General features: G+C 51.9%; 2 protein-coding genes across 9 annotated transcripts in view; one reads left to right on the top strand and one right to left on the bottom strand.

Annotated features, from left to right (window-relative positions):
- CCM2 (CCM2 scaffold protein) overlaps positions 1 to 22,089 on the top strand; it is a 124,476-nt gene that overhangs the window by 79,232 nt on the left and 23,155 nt on the right. For 4 of the 5 annotated variants that reach the window (XM_037891309.2, XM_037891308.2, XM_037891311.2 and 1 more), the window contains exon 10: positions 62 to 8,746. The exons of the other annotated variant lie outside the window; for it this stretch is intronic. In XM_037891309.2, the coding sequence (XP_037747237.1) occupies positions 62 to 342 (281 nt within the window). In that variant the 3' untranslated portion in view covers positions 343 to 8,746. Of the gene's footprint in view, positions 1 to 61; positions 8,747 to 22,089 lie in introns of those variants that run through there. 5 annotated transcript variants of the gene reach the window in all.
- The window catches only part of LOC102937205 (NAC-alpha domain-containing protein 1), a 48,536-nt gene continuing 45,276 nt past the window's right edge, over positions 18,830 to 22,089 (bottom strand). For all 4 annotated transcript variants that reach the window (XM_037891306.2, XM_043541726.1, XM_043541728.1 and 1 more), the window contains 4 exons: positions 21,719 to 21,865; positions 20,788 to 20,919; positions 19,516 to 19,638; positions 18,830 to 19,007 (listed from right to left, as the gene is read on the bottom strand). In XM_037891306.2, the coding sequence (XP_037747234.1) occupies positions 18,993 to 19,007; positions 19,516 to 19,638; positions 20,788 to 20,919; positions 21,719 to 21,865 (417 nt within the window). In that variant the 3' untranslated portion in view covers positions 18,830 to 18,992. The remainder of the gene's footprint in view (positions 19,008 to 19,515; positions 19,639 to 20,787; positions 20,920 to 21,718; positions 21,866 to 22,089) is intronic.

Genomic DNA, 22,089 nt, shown 5'->3' with positions numbered 1-22,089 from the left:
CGTTGTCATTCTAAATGTATTGAATGACTAATTTTTCCTCCTTGTTTATTTTCTGGGGAAGGCCTTAGACCATTCATTCCTGAAAAGGACAGCCAACACTTTGAGAACTTCCTAGAAACCATCGGGGTGAAGGATGGCCGGGGAATTATCACAGACAGTTTCGGGAGGTACAGACGGACTCTGAGCACTACCTCCAATTCAACGACCAACGGGAATGGAGCTGCAGGGAGTTCGGATGACCAGTCTGCCCCTTCCGAGGGAGACGAGTGGGACCGAATGATCTCTGACATAAGCAACGACATTGAAGCTCTTGGATGCAGCATGGATCAGGATTCGTCATGAGACACAGCTGCGGGAGGAAGGATGAGAAGACAGCTCCTTTCAAAGGGGCTTTATTGTTCTCTTTCACCCCCATGCAGCGAGTGCAGCAACATTTGCTGCTGTCTCCCTGACCTTCCAGTCTGAAAGAGGCTCCAAGGATGAATCGGGATGTGATTATTTTTCCCCCCATGTCAGTGGCTTCACTGGTGCCCATTTTGTGATGTCGGCTGGTGCCCTCTTACTGTGAAGGCATGTGTGTGTCTTCATGCAGGTGAGCGTGCTGTGAAAGAGGATTCCGGGTTGGGTGATGGAACCAGAGTCCCTTCCTCTGACTTCATAGAACTTTTTGGTTTTGTGTTTTCTTTGCTGTCGTCGCTCTGGAGCGATGCAACGAAGCTGGGGCAAGAAACTTGCATTGAGCAGTAACAGCTCACTGGGACCCGATGGCGGGTTTACAGTTTTGCACATGATATTCCTATTGTAACTCAGACTTTTTTTTTAAAAAAAATGAAGTTTACCACAATGTGAATAATTTAAACCTATTGTTGGTGTTGTCGAAACATTTCTAATCCGAACCTGAAGGCTGTCTGCTGCGATACTGACATGATTGTTTTGTAGCGAAGGCCAATGTGGGCTCTTCTTCATTGGTCACAGAGGGAACTCTGCCAATGTGACCTCTGGGCTGTCCCCTTGCAGGAGGGGAGTTGGTTGGCGTGGGTAACCTTGGCCTTTCGCCTCTAGCACTCTGGTTCAAATTCAGCCCATAGTGCAGAGTGGGGCATGAGTGTTGGCGCATTTAGTGTTGTCCTGGTGGACAATCTAGGTCTAAAACCAACCCTGCCATTCAGTGTGGCTGGCAGTCTTTGCTCAGGAAAAGCCTAGGGCCTGAGGGGAATAGGAGATGGCACCACATTTTTACCTCTAGCAAAGTCATTGGTTGGGCTACTGTGCGTGTGCGCGCGCGCGTGTGTGTGTGTGTGTGTGGTGAGAGCTCCTGTTGTGGCTCTGTGAGCTCTCTGGCCCGGGGCTAGGTGGATTCACGTTTCCAGTGCTGCTAGCTCCTTAATCTTCACAAGCACAACTGTTCACTCAAGTAAAACCCGATCTCAATCCCAGTCCAGCACAAGTAGACGTGACAAGTTTCCTGCTCCTCCCCAGAGGGCGCCATGGTGCATATATACCTCCCCAGCACCCGTAGCATCTGACCCCGCAAGGTGCGTGGGCACCTCCTGCAGGACGGACACTTTAGGGAGTTCAGGGCTCTGAGCATCTAGCAGGATTGACCCCAAAAGATGGCGGTGAATTCAGACAGGAAGTGACAGTAAATTTATTCTATTGCTTAGAATTTCCCCTTTAAGGTTACAATAACCAGGAAATTCTCAGCCAGGCTGAGTTTAACATCCGTAGCTATTTGCGTGGGGAGTTGATTTTGGTCACCCTTGAAGGGTGAGATGGTAACAAGTTAAACTGATACAGTAAACTTTCTATGAAATTAGCAGTGGGATGGATGTATAGATATATAATGTACAGGTTGTATATATTATACAGGCAATTATAAATACACTTATTTTTTGTATCTGTATTCCATGCCATAATATCTATACTGGCCGCTATAACTGACCTTCAAAGGAACATATTGGTTGATACTTCAGCCCTTTCAGTAGCAAAACCCTATTTGTTCATGGACTCCAGGGGTTTCTTTCTTCACTCTTTTGATATAATTTAAAGTAAATTAAAATCCTGTACTGGTGGCTGGGCATGTTCGTCTGTCAAGAATAGGACATCAAACAGAGCTGGCATTCTGTTCCCACATGTTCTTCCCCTGAAACAAGAGAGATCCAAAGTCTATTTTTCTGTGTTCAATACAGGACCCTGTGGCACAGTCATAAATTGACCTGGCTGAGGGATCTCCTCCTCTTCAAGATATCAGTTAATTTCACCTGGTTGCAGTGTGCAGTCCTCCTTACCTACAGTGCTGTAGGCCTAAAACGTCACTGGAATTCTTTACATTTTCAGTAACAGCCACTGCCTGATATAAGGAAAAATGCCCATAGACGATAGTTCATTTTTATTCTTAGATAATATTCTTAGTCATTCCTTTTACCTCAATGTTGGTGAAATTAAAAGATAGGACCCTAGGATGACCATTTTAAAACCAAAAACCCAAGGGAAAAGCCATCCATGCTTCATATTGAAATATGGATGGTTCAAAATTTTTTCCGAGATAGAATAGTACTGTCCAGTGAAACCAGACTTAAGTGACTAATAGGGAACTGGCAAAAAGCAGTGGCTGAATTAAGGGGACTTTTGGTAAGAACAGAATTGTGCTTGGAGAATTTGAGCAGCTTCCTCTCTTAGGAGACCACGCCAAAGTATCCTCAAGGATGGTATCTTGTAGGGATTCCTTACATACCTTATGCTTGCTTGCTCTTTTAAAAAACCCGTTCGGCAGTGCATAAACCACGAATGCATTGGTGAGAGTTTTTTGCTACTGAAGTTCCCCAGATGTCTGGCCTCAGCATGGAAAGAGAGAGTCAAGCACCACCGAGGTTATTTTTGCTTTCTGCCCCTGTGATAAATACACGCAGCTCTTCCTGCAAAACAAGCCTTTGGCTCTAAAATGTCATGACCCTAGAAACTAGATGGAAACCTTTCTCAATCAGCATGCCCATCCAATGTAGTGTTGTTCCCTAAAGTACATTTTGTTGATTTTGTCTAGTCCAGTTTTCCGTGATCTCCCCAGTGATATCAGTTATTGTTCCAGCACTCCCAAGACACTTCTCCCCACCATTAGAAGGTGTTCCCTGATTCAGCTAATTTCCCCCCCTTCCCCCATTTGTTTCCCATTACTCCTTCCAAAAACACCTTAAACTATTCCTCCAACTCCGTGTTTCTGTCTCTCCATTACTCATAGACAGTTATCACACCTGCCTTCCCCAAGTGCTATTCATCTAGCCAAGCTAATTACTCTTATTTTTCCCCCTGTATACCAGTCACTCCAGCCCTGGAATCATTTCTCTGCTCTTCTCTCACTTCTGTCCTACTTGTTGACCATGTTTCTGGCTCTACAGTGCCCCAGAACTGGGTGCAGTCTCTCAGGGCCGCCCGGAGGATTCAGGGGGCCTGGGGTCTTCGGCGGCGGGGGTCCTTCCGCTCCGGGTCTTCGGGGCACTTCGCCGAAGACATGGAGCGGAAGGACCCCTGCTGCAGAATTGCCGCCGAAGACCCGGAGCGGAAGAAGCAGCGGCGGGTCCTTCACTCCGGGTGTGTTCAGCAGCAATGAAGAACCCCCCGCCCCCAAAGTGCCATCAAAAACTCTCGTGGGGGCTCCTGTGGGGCCTGGGGCAAATTGCCCCACCTCCTCCCCCCTTCCCCCGGGTGGCCCTGCAGTCTCTTACGGACAGCCTTCCCAGAGCCTGCTGGCAAGGGCACTAAGATCTCCCTGCTCAGGGGCATTCTGCACATTGCCTAACTTTTGCCTCCATATCACACTGCAAGTTCCTATCTAAGCTGCTGTCCACTAGCAGCCCCATGTCTCTGGGCATTCCTGCTTTCTAGTGCATCTCCAGTGGGGTTTCCCCTGCTCCCCACATGTTAGCTTTGCATTTGAGCAGATTCAATCACCTGCCTCCTGCAAACACTCCCACTATGCCTATGCTGCAATTAGACACCCATGGCTGGCCCATGCTGCCTGACTTGGGCTCGTGGGTCTCGGGCTGTGGGGCTGTTTAGTTGCAGTGCAGATGGTCAGGCTCAGAGAGCTCTGGGACACTCCCCCCTCACAGGGTCCTAGAGCCCAGGCTCCAGCCCAAGCCCAGATGTCTATGCTGCAGTTAATAGCCCTGCAGCCTGAGTCAGCTGGCACGGGCCAGCTGCAGGTTTTTACGCGCAGTGTAGACATCCCCTCACAAAGCACAGCCTGTTTTAAATAGGGGAGTTGGAGCAGGAAGCACATTGCCGCTCCCTAAGCTGGCTGCCTTCAATTACTTGGTTTCTGCTGCCCTTGGCACTCGGAATACATTACAGCATGGGTGCCCTGTGACCGACAAGGGGAGGACTGAACTCCTCAACGGCAGGTTTGTATTGCTGGGGAGCGTCTAACCAACAGGAACGTTCCAGTCACCGAAGAACATGTCAGATCCATTGTGTGCACTTTTTTATTTGGATACAAAAATGATGGAAATCTTGTGTGCGGCAGCTGCAGCTCTTGGGCTCCTGGCTCATGAGCAGTGCTGCCCTCCAGCCTCTCAAAGCTTGGCTGTCCCTGCAATACAACCACCGCTTGTCTGTCAGCCCCGCTCTCCCCAGCACACACCCACGTACGCACACGGATGCCAAGGAGAAAGGCGTGTTGGAAAGAGCTGTTCGAGTAGCACCACACTGTGTTCCCGGTGTTGGTGTGCTTTCCCCTCAGACCACGCTCCTTCTCTTTTATGCTGAAAGCCTTTATTCTGGTGCTTCCACCCCCCCCTTTTACAATTGTGTTTTTCTGGGAAAGAAATGGATAGGAAATAGCAATTTCTGGCTGAATTGTCTGTCCAAGAATTGAGTTCAAATACAGTATTGACGCCGTGTATAACTTTGAGAGGCAGACGATGTCAAGAAAACATGCTACACCTAGACTGCTTAGTATGGTTGTACCCTTGAGTTTAGGTGCGGGGAAGAAATTGCGTTGTTGCTACACCCTTAAAGCCCTGCTTGTTTTATCTTACAGAACGGTATTAAGTCTAAAACACTCCCTCACCTCTGTCTTCTCTCCGTTTCCAAGGCTCTTCTTATGCAATTGGGACTAAGTAGAAGCCATTGCTGGCTTACCTCAGGCTAGTTTTCTGTACAGAAGAGAACTTTTCTATTCTTTCTATTCTAGTTTTCTGTACAGAAGCCCTAAGATGACCGTGACGTGATTACTTTCTGCATGGATCATTCTTACAGTTGCCACCAACTTAAGAGTCAGGCTTTCAAACCCAGGAGCCTAAAGTTAAATCCATATATTCGGTAGGCACCTAACAAGGGGGCTGCACTTTCAGGAATACTGGGCACCAAAATTTCCCATTGACCTCCTCTGGGACTGCGGAGTGCACAGCACTCTTGAAAATCTTGCCACTTCTTCAGGAGTCAAACTTCTGATCTTTGAAAATGTTGAAAATCATCAGAAAGGTACTGCCCTAAAGGGGAATTGACATGAGATCTTGCAGCAGAGAGATGCTTCCTCTGCAGACGGTAAAACGGTCAGGTGACCGAGACTGCAGTGATATCTGTCCGGCGCGATAAAATTGCAGCATGACGTTTTTGGCTTGATGCGTAGTTACATCAGTCCATGGTAGCATCATCAGGTCATGACGCGGCAGCTTTGCGTATTGAAGTGAAGCCAGGACAGCATGTTGGGATGCCCCAAATTTGGGGCAGTGAAAGTAGCATCCTGCAAATTTAAATGCATAGGACAGATGAATGGAAGCCGGAGGCTGCTGTGCCCTGTTCGATGAATTCCTGGACATCTGGCACGTCCCACAGCATGCCCCCAACTACCGGAAAGCAGGCTTCTCTTGCTCTGCGCAGCCTATGTCTTGGTGTTGGATTTTCCAAACTGTTCTACTGGGGAAACATTTTAACTGGGCCAATCTTATCCCTGGTGTAACTTTATTGTCCAGTGGAGTTACTCCGTGGATTAATAATTCCCCTCAATTTTTGTACTAGTTTCCAAGATTTAGGATATTTCATTCAAATGTGATGCTTTTACATTCTAAGCTAACTGAAATATCAAGAAATGTGTATAGCTTTGTCACAGGCCCAAGAGCCAGGCCTCAGTTTCCCCTTTTGGCTATATCAATCAGTCCTGACTCACTTTGCCGTCAATAACCCCTTATTCAGGGGTAGCTTTATTCATTAATAACCAATAACTTATGTCAAGAAATAGTCCCAGGTCTCCATTTCCTCCTTACCAGAATTGCCATTGTCTTCTTGCTTCTGCTCATCAGCAAACTGCCAGCAGCCCCCCTGGCCTTCCCTGACTCAACTGCTTCACCCCGTCCATGCTGGGCTTCAGTCTCTACTTGCTCCCTCTGTGGGGTGTGTGTCTCCTGGTCAACGTGCTCTTCCCCTTGCTACTGCCTTCCCAGGAGCCAGGCTCAAACTGCAGGCCTCTCTGCTCTTGAGGCAAACACCAGCTCTCTTCTGGGAGCTTCCTGACAGGAGCTCCCCATGGTGTCCCTTCTCCTGGGACTCTGACAGTTCTCTTGGGACTCTCACTGTCAACCCTAAGTGCTTGTTCAGGGCTTATTCCCAGGGAGGCCTAGTCTGCCTCTGGTGGGTTCATCCAGGCTGCATCAGCTGCAGGTCTTCTCTAGAGAGAGCATCTCCCCTCCCTGGGTGACTTCCTGTTCTAGTAGTCTCCTCCGAAGACAGCTGCTCCATTTCTAATTAGCTAAAGGGGCCCAGCTGGATCACCTCAGGCTCCCAGGTGTTTCCCACAGGGTCGTCATGGGTAAGTTAGGCCCTGATACTTCCTGAAGAGCCTCTGGCCCCATGACAAGCTTCTAATGTGACCTCTATGAAGTGCGGGGGAGAGATTTTTATATCCCACGCAGGCTGCTCTGTGCCTAGCACATTCTCCTGCGTCAATACTGTCTTGCTTGCCACCATCTTCTGACGAGGCAGGACATCCTCCAGGCATTGTTGACTTTGGTTCTTGATCGAGAGACACTGCTCTATCCGATTTCAGCTGTCGCTGGCCTGGTGGAAGCTCTCCTGTGGAGCAGATGGAGTTACATGGGATTAAATTCTTCCCCGGTGTGTCTATAATGCCACCTAAGTTCCCACTGAAGGTCTCTTTGGAGTGGCTTAGTCCTCTCTGCTGTGGCACTGACATGCTACCCTGTGGAGGGGGGAGGGGGAGCCTTGCGTCATTGACTGGCTTCCTGTAGAGGCTTTCTGTGATGTGGGGCCTCATGAGGAGAGTTGCACTAAATGGGGCACGTCTGTCTGGGGTTCATTTTGGGGCACAGCGAATGTGACGCCCCCAGGGAGGGAGCAGGTGGGAGACCTTTTGCCTGAGCTGAATGACTGACTGCATTTCTCCATTAATCTGCCTACAGTGCATTTATTTTAGTTCAATACCATGATGCCGTAAGTCGGGATTTCCCCAGTGCTCACCTGTTGATGCTTCCTGTGTTGGCACCTTAACGGCAGAGCCTCCAGACCTGCTGACGCCAAAGACGTGTTAACTGAAAAAAATATGCATGTTCTGAATGAGTTCTTAAATTGATCAGGCAGCTTTGTTTCCCCCGTTTGGCTAGTAACTAGCCGGCAGGCCTGTGGCCGGGTGAAACAATACAGCAGCCCATATGTAAAGCCACCAAGTTCTATGCGTGACTCTCTGAATGTCTGAGATGATCAACTGGGCAAAACAAAAATTCATATCCTCGCAATTAAAGAAGTAAGATTCCAGAAGGTGCATGAACTTGGAGGTTGAAATTAAATGTTCTGGTTTCTTTTCAGGTTAACAAACTCACCTTTTGCCTTTCTTCTGGTTAAATTGGCATCATTGCGAGTTTCAGCTCTGTGTAACCCAATCTTTCCTATGCCATGGGGGAGCGAGGGGTTGTAGCTTCTTAGTTAGTGTTGTGTTGGAGAGCACTGCTGTTAAAGGGGACACAGTTGGTCTTACTCAATGGATAGGCGTGGGGCAGGAAACCCATGCTAACAACATGCTTTTAACCTTTCCATTGGATGCAGGCCTCTTGTGGATGCTTGTTAAATATTCCTGCAGGATTTGTGCATTGGAGTCCAGATTTTTTTTTAACAGCACAAAACAGCGGTACAATGCTAAATCCATCAGTTCTTCAGAAACGGGGGATGAGAGCATTTATCCAGAGTCTTTATGTAGTTTGAGTTCTTAGTGCCTTTTTATATATTCACTGTTTGGAAAGAAATGAAGTTTAACAGTCATTGAAGATTTGTGAAAATAAAACCATATTTTTGAAACAATTGTATAATGAAATCTATAAAAGACAGATCAGCTGCAGTATTTTTTTATACTTTATTCATTGGGAGGCTTGACTTAATTCTGGTATTAACTGTGTTAATTGTAGCTTTCAGTTTAGCCAGTGAGTGAGCTATTGGTGCTTCGTCCCAGACAGGCCCAGTGTGATTCTTAAGCACATCAGACCCTCAGTCTACCAGTAAAAGACATGTCTCTTTCCCTTTTCATTCAAAGCTTTTGGCTGGACTATGAAGCCAACCAAGCTACCAAAGATCCAGTTGTTTCATAAATGAAAACGGGGACTTTGCATGTTTGAAGTGTCTGTTTTACGTTGTGATGATCTTTGCCTTGCTTTTTATGCTGGTGGTTTTGTATGTATGCCTTATGTATGGAGTATTTGTTACAGGTAAATATAATTCTGCACCTGATGTTTATTCTGGTCTTTCATGCAGTGTGCACTGTCCTCTGTCTGAATTCAGTGTTTGTCCTGGACGATGATACACTTCGGCGAAATGTTGTTTCTCTTTGGCTTCCTGGGTTTAGTAGAAAGCACCTTTGTCCAACTTCAGCCCAAAGAGTCACAGCCCTGGTCCGATCCAGAGCTCATAGAAAGCTGCTGTCCTATTGACAGCAGTGAGCTTTGGAAAAGACCCCGAGAGAATGAGCTGTTTTACCTGGATGGCTGCAGTAGACAAGCGCAAATGACTGGTCCTCGTGGGGAAGAGAAGAACAGCTCGCTGTTACTAATCTAGTCCCAAAGCTAAACGCTCTGCACCTAGCTCCTCATGCTATGCAAATATCACCACACACAGCATCAGTGACCTACTGGTCTCTTCCCTGCCACCTGCCTTTTACTAATATAATGGGTAAGAACTTGTATAGAATGGAACGAATAAAATACAGATTCCAGGAGCTCCTGGGTGACAGCTGCCTGTCCTGCCCTGTGGGTTCCAGAAACCTCTGTGAGTCTGGCAACATTCTCCTCCTTTCCCCCAGGGCTGCTGCTGCTGCTCTCTCTGGTGAGCTGCGGAAGCCCTTAAGTCACGGAAGTCTGAGAAAGAAACATGAGCCCATCCAGTTAGTCTCTGCCAAAGAAAGCTAGTTCTTCGAGTGCTTGGGCTAATCTTAACACTCAAGCCACTGAGCTTCTCCTGATGCCTGTAATAGACTATTGCCCAGACTGGTGTGTGGTGGCGTTGTAGTTTCCCCAAGATAATCTGCCTACATTTTCATTCCTATGTATCCCAGCATGCGTAGTTGTTCCATTAGTGAAATCCTCTTCCCCTTTTGGTGTCCACACCTCTCAAGTAGTTGCAAACTGCCCTCAGATTGCCACTCTCTACAGGCTTAGCTCTTCGTCTTTCTTCAGAACTCAGTCCCCTGAGCCTCGTTGATGCTGTTCTCTGTCCAGCTTGTCAATGCCTTTCTGCTAATGTAGGGCCAGAGCTGAATACAACATTCCCCCGCAGGGGCTGCTGCAATGCAGCAGAGAGAGGATCAAGTCCCTGTCACCTCTGTGCTACAATGATTTTACCTCCACGCCGCACTGGCTCCTCCTGGAGCTGTTTGCAAGCTCCAGTCTACCTGCTATTGGGTCTAGCTCTGCCCCAGGGTGATGGCTTCCCTGATCTATCCCTCCTGTTGGGCAGGGTTCTGCTGATTTCCCCTGCTGTGCATTTTTTTCCATGCTGGATTCCATTTTTATTTTGTGCCCCCTGCTTTGAAATCCTGATGAATCTGTCCTCACTAACAGCTGCACCTCTTCTCGCTGTAGTATTGACTCTGGGGTCTAATAGGCTGCGTTGTTCCTCTTTTAAATCAGTAGTGCAGATCTAAAAGAAGGGTCTCATCACCCAGCTGTGGTACCCAGCATTAGCCACTGTCTCTCTTCCACTTGCCACAAGCCATTAATTTTCAGTGTCAGCCAGTTTTTTGGTCTATCTAACTGTTTCTACCAAGCCACTGGATTAAGATTGTCAGAACCTGTGGCAGAGTTTGAGTAAACCTACGTATTACCTGCCCAGTGTCCCCCTTGTCCACTAACTCTAATTGTGTCCAAGCAAGCGAGATGTAGCCGTTATCCACCCATTCTGCCTGCTGCTCGCCCTCCAGACGTCCAGTGAATTGTGACCTAGTGAACAGAGCCATGCACTGAGATTCAGGAGACTTGGCTTCAGTTCCTAGCTCTGCTGCTGACCTGGGGCAAGTCACTGTCCTGACCTGTGCCTTGGTTTCCCCATCTGTGAAATGGGGATAAAGGAGGAGGTATTGTTGAAGTGCTTTGAGCTCTGCTGATAAGAGCTAGGGGTTGTTGTTTATTCCTCTGCCTTTCCAAAGTGTTCGTGTGTTCCATTATTTTACTAGCAATAGAAATGTCAGAAGCCCAGCACCAAGAAGCCTAAGTCCCAGCTCCTACTGATGTTAGAGCAGTTATGTGATAGTCAGTGAAAGCTGGCAACCTAATTCACTTAGGCTGGATTGTCAAAGCAGCCTTGAGACTTCCAGGCCCTCTAGTGCCAGGATCATACTTCTGATCTCGGTGAAATTTACTCTTTTCAGTGGCTTTTGTGAAAGTGTTTTCTAATATCCAACCTAGACCTCCCCCATGGCAACTTGAGACCATTGCTCCTTGTTCTGACATCTGCCCACCAGTGAGAACAGCTGAGCACCATCCTCTTTGGAACACCCCCCCCCTTCAGGTAATTGAAGGCTGCTATCAAATCCCCACCCCCACCCCCCACTCTTCTGCAGACTAAATAACCCCAGATCCCTCAGCCTGTCTTTCCTGTGGCGCTGGCCGATCACTGCGGGGACATGTGTATGGATAAAGGGCACTAGCTTCACCATGGCAGCTGTTTTCCGGGAAGGGGAGAGAAGAGGCTTGCTTCAAACATGGGCGATTTCTCAGCCTGAGCTGCATCGTGCAAGGCTGAGGACCCAGAGTTGCAGCTTCTGGGAAGAGTACAGAGCCAGGTGCAAGCTTTGAGCAAAGGAGCTAGTGACTGGTCCATATTATACACTGATTCCAGGATAGGTCTGTCCTGGCGGCTAGGAGCAAGGCCAGTGTAAATGCTCAGTGAGCTCCTAGCCTTGCTCACCCTCTGGCTGGCCCAATCCTAACGCCCACTTCTGGACTTCAGCATTTGCACTGCAAGTTCCTCAGGGCGGGGGCCTTGCCTTGCTGCAGTGGGTACCTGCTCCGGGAGTCATGTTCACTGCTTTACTGCAGGACCCTGGGGCTCAAGGTGGCTGTGACCAGGGTGCCCTTGGTCAGGAAGTGCCTGGGCACAGGGAAGGGTAAGGATGCTCTGCCTTTCTGGTCCTTTCCCCTGAACACTAGGGCTGCAGTGGGGATACACTATGAAGTGACCCAAATCTTCAACCAGATCTTTAATAGTCAAAGAAGTTTCTCCAGCCTAGACTGAGTTAGGTCTATTCTAGCACCAACCTTTCTTCAGTGCACTCATGGCTACTTAACCCCTCTAGGTACCACCGTTCACATGCTAGAACTAACCTTTTAAGGCTAATGTGTGTCCTATACCCAAAAGCAGCACTAGGGGCCACCACGCATCTGCCAAACAGGCAGGCATGAGAGGGGTGAGTTCTTTTAAAGGGAGAAGTCACAGGTGAGGGGGGAGAGGGGTATGATCTGGAAGAAGCTGGGTCTGCTGCTGAATATGGAGAATCCTAAGTCTTGCAACTTAAATGCAGAAACCTGGAGCATGGATGTAGCTGGTTAAATTGCTGCTCTTCTCACTAGCAGCATAAGAATGGATCAGACCAAAGGTCCATCTAGCCCAGTGTCCTGTCTTCTGCCAGTAGCCAAAGCCAGGTGCTTCAGAGGGAATGAACAGAACAGGTAATCATCAGATGATCCCTCCCCTGTTGTCCACTCCCAGCTTCTGGCAGTCAGAGCCCAGGGATGCCCAGAGCATGTAGCTGCATCCCTCACCATCTGGGCTAATAGTCATTGATACTCCTGTCCTCCATGAACTTATCTAGTTCTTTTTTGATCCCTGTTATACTTTTGGCCTTCATAACGTCCCCTGGCACCGCGTTCCCACAGGCTGACTCTACATTCTGTGAAGAAGTGCCCAGTGTTGCCTTCTGTGTGTGTTAAACCTGCTGCCGACTAATTTCACCAGGTGCCCCCTGGTTCTTGTGTTATGTGAAGGGGGTAAATAACACTTCCTTAAGTACTTTCCCCTCAGACTTCAATCATGGCCCCCTTTATTTGTCTCTTTTCCAACCTGAAAAGTCCTAGTCTTATTAATCTCTCTGCCTAACTTGTATGCAACTTTGCTAGCATGTTTGGCAAGACCGAGGGGTGGGACATAGTTAACTCCTGTGGGTAGCAACAAAATTAACCTGTTTTTCTACTTCCAGGAGGGGCTGTGCCATATTTCCCAGTAAGGGAGACAATGTTAGGGGGGGTCCAGCAGACAGGACCCTGGCCTGGGCAGCGGCAGTTGGGGGTTCTGGTCCCACCTGTGTCTCTTGTGTGGCTCTGGAAGTCACAGTGTAAGGCAGCACTAACACTGGACAGATGGAGATGAGGATCAGCTCTTCTTGCTGTCCGGACAGAGAGGATGGATTATCAATAAATACAGTTGCCTTCCCCCACCCCCGTGGGCCACACCATTGTCACACTGGCTAGCGATCAGTCAGGTGCACAGAGCCACAACTTGCTTCTCAAGAGCCCGCCCTAGTGCCTGTGAAAGGTGCTGCCTGGCTCTCTCGTATTTCCAAGGTTCCTAGCTCTCTTCCTCGGGACTGACTTAGCCCTACAACAGGTGCAGCTGAACAGCAAGGCCCAGCCTCTTGCTATGTTTCACTTTGAGCATGACAGAAGCAGGTGGAGTCCAAACCCCTTCAGGCCTGCGTCCTACTGCATGAGGGCCAGTTGTGGGGATGGACTGGGACATTGGTTCCCTGTGAAATGCATTTGAAAATCATTCTAATAGCTAAAGGACAGGGCCAGAGTCCAGCCAGTAACTTGCTGCTCGTGTGGACTGGACTTGAGCCGGGGGCCATGAAAGAGGCCCTGTCACTATGTACCATCCAGCAACCACCCTCCTCACTAATCCCCACCACCAGCAACTGTGGGCTGCCCTGAGTTCCTCTCAGGACGATCACTGATCACCTGCACTGCTGGAGACTGCTTTCCCAGCCTGCAAAAATTCAAGCTTTGGACACATTTTCCCATCCCAAATTGGGATGAACTGCAAGTAACATTTTCACGAGCTGAAATCCAAAAAAAGTTAAAATGGTTTTGATTTTAACTATTACTTTTAAAAAGGGGGGGGGGAAATTACCATAATTAGCTTTAATTTTGAAGCAAAAAGTTCTCAAGTCAGGAAAAAAAACCCCAAGATTTAATTTTGAAAGTATAAAAATAGAAAAGGGATTTTTGACCATCTCAAAACTTTGTCACAAAATTCTTCAGAACCAACCCTTCTGGTTTCAACAGGTTCTAAATTTATTTTTGTTTTTAAAAAATGCCCAACTCTCATCTGCAATGTGGTGGAGAAGACGGCGGGGGGGGGAAGAACCTAGAGCAGGCACGTTCCCACTGCCCCTGGCGTGGCCTCTACTGGCAATGGCAGGCTCAGCAGTTCTGGGGAGTGTGGAGTCAGCACCCACCCACCCCAAAAAGCCTTTCATCTCTCTGAGCTGCAGAAAAAGCTGTTTTTGCAACTAAACAAACTTTCAGGCCTTCAAAAAACCACAGCCAGCCTGATCCAGTGGGGCAGGGGGCTGAGCACAGCCACAAACCCATGGGAGAGCAGATTGCCAGTTTACTTACCTGGGATTCGAGATGGGAACTGGCACATGAGGCAGTGTGGCCTGGGGGATAGAGCACTAGACTGGGACTCAGACCTGGGTTCACTCACGGCTCTACCACTGGCCTGGGGGGTAGCTTTGGGTAAGTCACCCCTGTGCCTCAGTTTCCCCAGCTATAACTGGGGATAATGATCCTGACCCTGGGAGCAGAAAAGTGCTACAGCAGAGCTACTTCCTACAGTGCTCTGGAGGTACAGGCCCCTAGGGGCTGGTACGGGGTAGGGGGGCAATGCCAATGCCAGGTGAGGGGTAGAAGAACTCAGCTAGTTAAGCATGGGTGTGAGTGGGGTGAAATTAGAAACAAGCCTCAACTGCAGAGGGCAGCTCTGGGCTGCCCCAAAGCACGAGCACCATGGGCTAGTGTCCTTCATGTACCCCTGTAGCGATACTGGGCTCTTGGGATCCAGTGTCAGCAGGGGAAGGGGGGGGGTGGCATCTGCCACACCGCACAGGGCCGCCTCCTCTCTAGTTGTCCCCTGAGGCAGGGGGTGAGCCTGCCAGCTCTCTTTTTGGGAAGAAGCCCTCTTTGCACCATGGAGCAGCTCCTGGGCCAGGGGAGGGGAAGAATTCTGGAGTCAGCTGCTGGGTTCCATGAGCCCCAGCTAGCAGGCAGTGGAGATAGAGCAAGCCCAGCTACTGCCCCCATGTCTGTTCAGTTCTCACTTGCACCCCCTTCCCTGGAGGAAGATTTATACTAGAACTCTGGCAAGGAGGCAGGGGGAAGGACACAACTCTAGGTGTGAGGGCCCCCTGCCCAGCTGGGAGTTTCAACCAGGTTACAGCTCATTGACGTCCCTGTACAGCTCTGCTGGGCCTGCATCCAGCTACTAGGCCTGCAGGCCCCTGCGTAGAGGACCCAGCTCACTGCAGGGCCCATGGGGGAGAGGAGAAGTCCCTGTGACTGTGGAGAGGGGAAGCTGTCCTAGTCGCTGTGGCCTTTAAACTGGATCCCACCCTGGCCAGGGGCCCTGTGCTCAGACTTGTCGTCATTGCAGAGGGCTGGCTCCACCTTGCTACTGACCTGTGGAGTTGCCAACTGTCTAATCTCACAACTCCAAACACCCTTGCCCTGCCCCCACCCCTTCTCCAAGGCCCTGTCCCCCTCACGCCATCCCCTCCCCTCACGCACTTTCACCGGGCTCTTGGCTGACCTTGGGGCAGGGGGTACAGGAGAGGGTGTGGGGTGCAAGCTCTGGGAGAGAGTTTGGGTGTGGGAGGGGGCTCAGGGCTGGGGCAGGGGTTTGGGGTGCTGGCTTTGGGAGGGGGCTCAGAGCTGGGGCAGGGGGTGAGTGGTGCAGGCTCTGGCCAGGCAGCGCTTACCTCTGGCAGCTCCCAGTCAGCGGTGCAGAGGGGCTAAGGCAGGCTCCCTGCCTGCCCTGGCCCTGCACTGCTTGCAGAAGCGGCCAGCACATCCCTGGCAGTTCCTGGCCAATAGGAACTGCAAGGGTGGTGCTTGCTGGCAGGGACAGCATGTGAAGACCCCTCTGCCCCTCCCCGCAGGGGCCGCAGGCCACTTCCCCAAGTGGCATGAAGGCAGGGAGCCTGCCTTGGCCCTGCTGCGCCTGGATTGGCTTCTGTAGCCTCTGGGAGATAAAGCCCCATTCTGGGAGACTCTTTGCAAAACCAGGGGGGTTGGCAACCCTACTGAGCTGGGGATGAGGGCCCAGCATCATGAAGAGACCCCCTTCTCTGTAGGGCAGCGATATCCCTGGATTAGCCCCGTGGAGTTAGGGTATTGTGATTTCCCCACGCTGCCCCTGAGTTAGTCCCTCCCCGTCATCTGCAGACACTGAGTTGTCTTAAGTGCTCTATGGCTGAAGCTCCCCCCCCTGCACACACACTCTACCCACCCTAGGGTTGCCAGGTGTCTGGAACACCTAGCCTAAAAGGGACCCTGGCGGGTCCAGTCAGCACTGCCAACTGGGCCATTAAAAGTGTGGTTGGCGGTGTAGCAGGGGCCTGGGGCTAAGGCAGGCTCCCAGAAGCTGCTGCCAGGTCCCTGCAGCCCCCTAGGCAGCCAGGGAGGCTCCATGCCCTGGCCGTGCCCCAGGGGCCGGCTCCGCTGCTCACATGGGCCAGGAACTTTGAGCAATAGGAGCTGTGGGGGCAGCACCTAGAGCCTCCCTGGCCCCCCACGTGCCTAGGGGCTGCAGGGACCTTGTGGCTGCTTCCCAAGAGCTACAGTAGTGCTGCTGCAACCCCACACTCCAACCCCCCCCCCAACTCCCTGCCCCAGCCCAGAGTCCCCGCCCACCCCCAAAAGCCTCATCCCCAGCTGGAGCCCTCACCTCCTCCTGCACCCCAACCCTGAGCCCCCTCCTGCACCCCAAACCCCTCATCCCTGGCCCCACCTCACAGCCTGCACCCCCAGCCCAGAGCCCATAGGCCTCTTCCTGCCAACCCCAACCCTGAACCCCCTCCTGCACCCCAAACCCCTCATCCCTGACCCCACCTCACAGCCTGCACCCCCAGCCCAGAGCCCATAGGCCTCTTCCTGCCAACCCCAACCCTGAACCCCCTCCTGCACCCCAAACCCCTCATCCCTGACCCCACCTCACAGCCTGCACCCCCAGCCCAGAGCCCATAGGCCTCTTCCTGCCAACCCCAACCCTGAGCCCCCTCCTGCACCCCAAACCCCTCATCCCTGACCCCACCCACCCAGCCTCAGTTTGCTAAAAGCAAGTGAGGGCAGGGCCTTGGAGAAGGGGCAGGGCAGGGGCATTTGGTTTTGTGATTAGAAAGTTGGCAACCCTACCCCACCCATGGGTGCTGGCTGAGGCCAAGGGGGTGAAGCCTCTCCCTTAGCTGGGAAGGGAAGGTGGCTGATGTGATTAGAGCCATTGGCCATTATCTTTGTAAACTCGTGATCAGGGGAGGCCCTGGACGATTGGAAAAAGGCAAATATAGTGCCCATCTTTAAAAAAAGGGAAGGAAAATCTGGGAAGCTACAGACCTGTCAGCCTCACCTCAGTCCCTGGAAAAACCATGGAGCAGGTCCTAAAGGAATCCATTTTGAAGCACTTGGAGGAGAGGAAGGTGATCAGAAATAGTCAATCGATTCACTAAGCGCAAGTCATGCCTGACCAACCTGATGGATGAGATAACTGGCTCTAGATATGGGGAAAGCAGTGGACATGATATATCTTGACTTAAGCAAAGCTTTTCATAGGGTCTCCTGCAGTATTCTTGCCAGCAAGTTAAAAGAAGTATGGATTGGATGACTGGACTACAAGGTGAATAGAAAGCTGGCTAGATTGTCAGGCTCAACGGGTAGTGATCAACAGCTTGATGGCTAGTTGGCAGCTGGTATCAAGCAGAGTGCCCCAGGGGTCGGTCCTGGGACCGGTTTTGTTCAACATCTTCATTATGATCTGGATGATGGGATGGACTGCACCCTCAGCAAGTTTGTGGATGACACTAAGATGTGTGTGGGGGAGGTAGATACACTGGAGGGTAGGGCTAGGATCCAGCGTCACCTAGACAAATTGGAGGATTGGGCCAAAAGAAATCTGATGGGGTTCAACAAGGACAAGTGCAGAGTCCTGCACTTAGGACGGAAGGATCCCATGCACCGCTACAGACTGGGGCCCGACTGGCTAAGCAGCAGTTCTGCAGAAAAGGACCTGGGGATTACAGTGGACGAGAAGCTGGATGAGTCAGCAGTGTGCCCTTGTTGCCAAGAAGGCTAACAGCATATTGGGCTGCATTAGTAGGAGCATTGCCAGCAGATCAAGGGAAGTGATTATTCCCCTCTATTAGACACTGGTGAGGCCACATCTGGAGTATGTGATAACCAGTTTTGGCCCCCCCACTCCAGAAAGGATGTGGACAAATCAGAGAGTCCAGTGAAGGACAACAAAAATGATTATGAGTAGAGGCTGAGGGAACTGGACTTAATCAGTCTTCTGCAGAAGAGAAGAGTGAGGGGGGATTTGATAACAGCCTTAACTACCTGAAGGGGGTTCCCCAATGAGGATGGAGCTTGGCATTTCTCAGGGGTAGCAGAAGACAGAACAAGGAGCAATGGTCTCAAGTTGCAGTGGGGGAGGTCTAGGTTGGATATTAGGAAACACTTTCACTAGGAGGGTGGGGAAGCACTGGAAAGGGTTCCCTTGGGAGGTGGTGGAATCTCCTTCCTTAGGAGTTTTTAAGGCCCGGCTTGACAAAGCCCTGGATGGGATGATTTAGTTGGGGATTGGCCCTGCTTTGAGAAGGGGGTTGGACTAGATGACCTCCTGAGGTCGCGTCCAACCCAGATATTCTATGATTCTAGAAGCTCAGCCCAGTTCTCTCGGCACTCAGCAGAACTAGCCAGGTATATCCACCCTGCAGCCCAGGGAGAGACATGCCAGTGCCTCAAATTTGCATGGCCATGGCAGAAGGGGTGCTTAGCCCCCTGACTACAGGCCTCCCCAAGCCCCTGGGTCTGAGCTCAGGGGGCTAGGCCAGGCCACAGCATCCACTCTGCTATTCTAGCTTGAGCAGAACTAGCACCTGCCCCTCTTTCCAGATTGGGAGGACTGGTCCCAGCTGCAGTGTAGACAGGCCCTGCCCTCCTTTCCAGCTTCCACCAAGCTGAACTGGAGCTTCAGCCACAGGGGCCCTGCAGCCCTGCCCGAACCAGGAGCTGCCTGCTCATGGGTGACCTAGACTGAGGGAGAAGGAAGGAGACCAAACCAGTGTGCGTTTCAAGTGAATACATGAGGCCGTTTTATTGAGCAGCATTAGAGATGCAGACTAGTAGGAATATTTGCAGTTCTAGAGAGTATTTTAATACCAGCTGTACTGTATAGGAGTAACTGTGCATCTATACAGAGGGGTGGGTCTGTTTGCACATCCGGGCCAGCAGCTACATGGTCAGCTCCTGTAGGAGAGAGCAGAGGGTTAGATGGGGACTGCAGAGTACAAGGAGGGGAGCGCAAGGGGTTTTCCCTTGTGTTGCTACAGGAAGGCCCTTGCTTAATGCTTTTATGCTTTAAGTCACCCGTTTTCAGTGTTGTTGCACAGGACAAAGCCTGGGGGACACCTGGCTGGGAGGTGAAAGGGCCCCTGGTGCAGCTATATCCATCAGATCTTGGCCTTGCCTTGGAAGTACCTCCCCCTACAAGCCTTCTGCTCAGGAGCAGAGCTGCTCTAGGCAGGGGAGGTCTAGTAGCTCAAGCACAGCACAGAGCCAAGAGGTGTCAAGTTCTAATCCTGGCTTGGCCAGCTACTCCCTCCTTGGGAGATGTGCTGCTCTCTGCCTCAGTTTCCCCCGCTGAAGTTGGGGGCATCACTTCCCCTGATGGAGACTAGTCTGTGACCGTGTCCCCACCAGCAGGGCAGGATCTCATGGCGGGCGGCCAGGCACAGCCTGAGCCCTGGGCTCTTACCATGATGGCGTTGACGATATCGTTGTTGTTGTGTCTGAGTGCCCGCACGGCTTTGGGACGCGACACATTGGCCTGGGCCATCACCAGCTCGATATCTCTCACCTCCAGGCCGGTCTCATCAACCTGGGAAGGGGAGGAGGAAATAGTCACGCTCCAGACAGGGAGGGGGCACTGCTGGGAGTCCATCTTATAGCAGTGCCCCCTTGCCCAGGGCCACCCCCAGATCCTGCTCACACACCCCCAGCACTGGGATGCATTTGGAAGGGGAGCTGAGGAATTTCTCCAAAGGCAGGATTGTTACCACTTCATCCTGCTGGTCACTTGGACAGATCTGCCCTGGACAAGGGTTGGCCATTGCCCAGGTCTGTATCCTCAAGCCAGACCAAGCCAGCTGAGCCCACTCCTTGGCCACCTTTCTGCCTCCAGTCCTGTCCTGAGGCACAGCTACGCAGCGGTCTTGGAGGCAGCAGGCAGACTTGGGCTAACGGATGCGAGTTCTCCGGTAGCTCAGTAGGAGAGAGATCTTTCCTCAAGAGATCAGAATCTGGTCTTTATACCCTGGGGTGCACTATGGCACTCAGTGCTGCTCCCTAGTGGCTGGTGCGGCATCCTGCCTGCTTCCCATTGACCCCTGACAGTGCATCTGTCTGCACTGACCAGTTAGGTCTGTTCCCACCCAGGCAGAGACTGGACTATTTTCTCCCCCTGCTGCTCTAAAGAACAGGAAGGAAGCGGTCCTCACCCCAGGTGGCTGCCTAGTAAACTTGGGTAGCTTCCAGCACCCAGGCAGGGCGAAGGATAGACCATAGTGCACCGACAGCATCCGGCCGGCCTAGCCACCCGAGGCCTGGCCTAGCTTCTCCAGGCCTGGCCTAGCCACCCGAGCTCAGACCCAGGGGCTCAGGGGGCTAGGCACCCCTGAATATAACCAAGAGACAGACACCAGAGTCCTCTGCCTTGGGGCTGGTTCACGTCTCATAACCTCAGCCTCCCAGCACGGGGCCAGCTCAGCAGCTCACCACGGGCCACTAGGGATGGGGTGGAGTCCAGGACCAGACAGCGGACTGACAGCGAGCAGCGCTGCAGCAGTCTCCTTCCCAAGGGAAGGCCCAGGAGCTCCGCTGTACTGGCTACACCGGAGGGCCTTGGGCCCTGGAGAGGGGTGAGGCATCAGCAAAATCTCTTCTGCCCTCCACCCCCAACCTGACTCGCAGCGCTGAAGCTGGTGCCCAGGTCGTGTGGAACCAGACTGCTACTGCCCCCAGGCCTTACCTCCTCCTCTTCCTCACTCTCCTCCTTGATAGTGAGGGCTGGGGCTGTTTCCGTGATCAAAGGCGAGTGCTCCATCGGCACCTTGAACTTCTCCGCAGCTGCCTTGTGCACCTGCTGCGACAGGTCTTCGATCTGCCGGGACAGACCCGAGACGGGGGGCAGTGGTTAGCGTGGGAGGCTGGCGGAGATGCTGCCCACTGGGGAGTCCCTGCTGTGACTCCAGGGAGCAGGCTCGTGATTTGCCAGCCACACCTGGGGCTGGGTGGAGAGAGCAGGGGAACCTGTCTGAAGTAGAGGAGACGGCCCTCCTGCCTCCAGCTCCAAGGACACGGAGGAGGGTATGTCACAGGGAGCGGTGTCCCCAGGAGCAAGGGTGGGCAGGAACCCCATGGTGCAGACGAGGCAAGGAGAGAAGAGTTGTTCAGGATGGGGGGGGGTGTCACAGCAGGAAGACACTCCTGTGGCCTGACTTGTCTCCTAGAGGAGGGGGAGTCCCTGCCCCATGAGTGGTCTAAGCCTAGACTGAGCAATGCACTGTTCTAGTGAGCGACCCTCCTGACCCAGTTTCCCTTCTTTACAGCTCTGAGTTCAGCCTCGGTCCCCCCTGGAGAACAGCCCCATCAGGGATGGGGCATGGGAGTGAGCAACTGATGGCCAGGCTAGTGCCAAGCCCTGAGCAGAGGCTAGTGGGGCTCCCGTTTACGCCAGGCACTAGACTCTGGTCAGCAAGAGCTAGTCGATTCCAGGCCTCGCAGCAGGACCTGGGCAGCAGCTCATGGGGGTCACTCACCAGCTGGAATCCAGGGTTTGCCCGCCTGGGTAAGTGACTAGCTCTGGGCCGTGGTGTGTGGGGAGCAGGTGAAATGCAGCAGGGCATCTAGGACACGTACAGTAGAGGGGTGGGGGTGCCCCCAGCTCTGCAGAGCCTCACCTTGGCCTCTCCAAACACGATGTAGATGTCAGAAGCCGGGCTCTTGAACACGTCCGGCTTGGTGATCACAAACAGGATGTTCTTGGACTTCCGGATCGTGATCCTGGTGACACCGTGAATCTGACGCAGCCCCAGCTTGGACATGGCCTACAGGGGAGACGGACGGACACGTTACAGCGGCCTCAGGCAGCACCAGCCACTGCAGCTGGAGCTATGGAACGGGGACCCTGGAACAAAGCCTCACGGACAGAGGCATGGGATCAGCCCTCGGCCTTGGTGCGGTGACCTGTCGGAGGTCTTTGGCTGGCGCAGTGGAAGTGCTGATGCCAGGACAATCACCACGGCTGACAGGCCATTAGTTTGTCTCTGAT

The sequence above is a fragment of the Chelonia mydas genome, chromosome 2 (genome assembly GCF_015237465.2).
Source record: "Chelonia mydas isolate rCheMyd1 chromosome 2, rCheMyd1.pri.v2, whole genome shotgun sequence".
Classification (NCBI taxonomy): Eukaryota; Metazoa; Chordata; order Testudines; family Cheloniidae; genus Chelonia; species Chelonia mydas.
The sequence above is the reverse complement of the archived record's forward strand: the minus strand, read 5'-3'. Positions and strand labels throughout refer to the sequence as shown.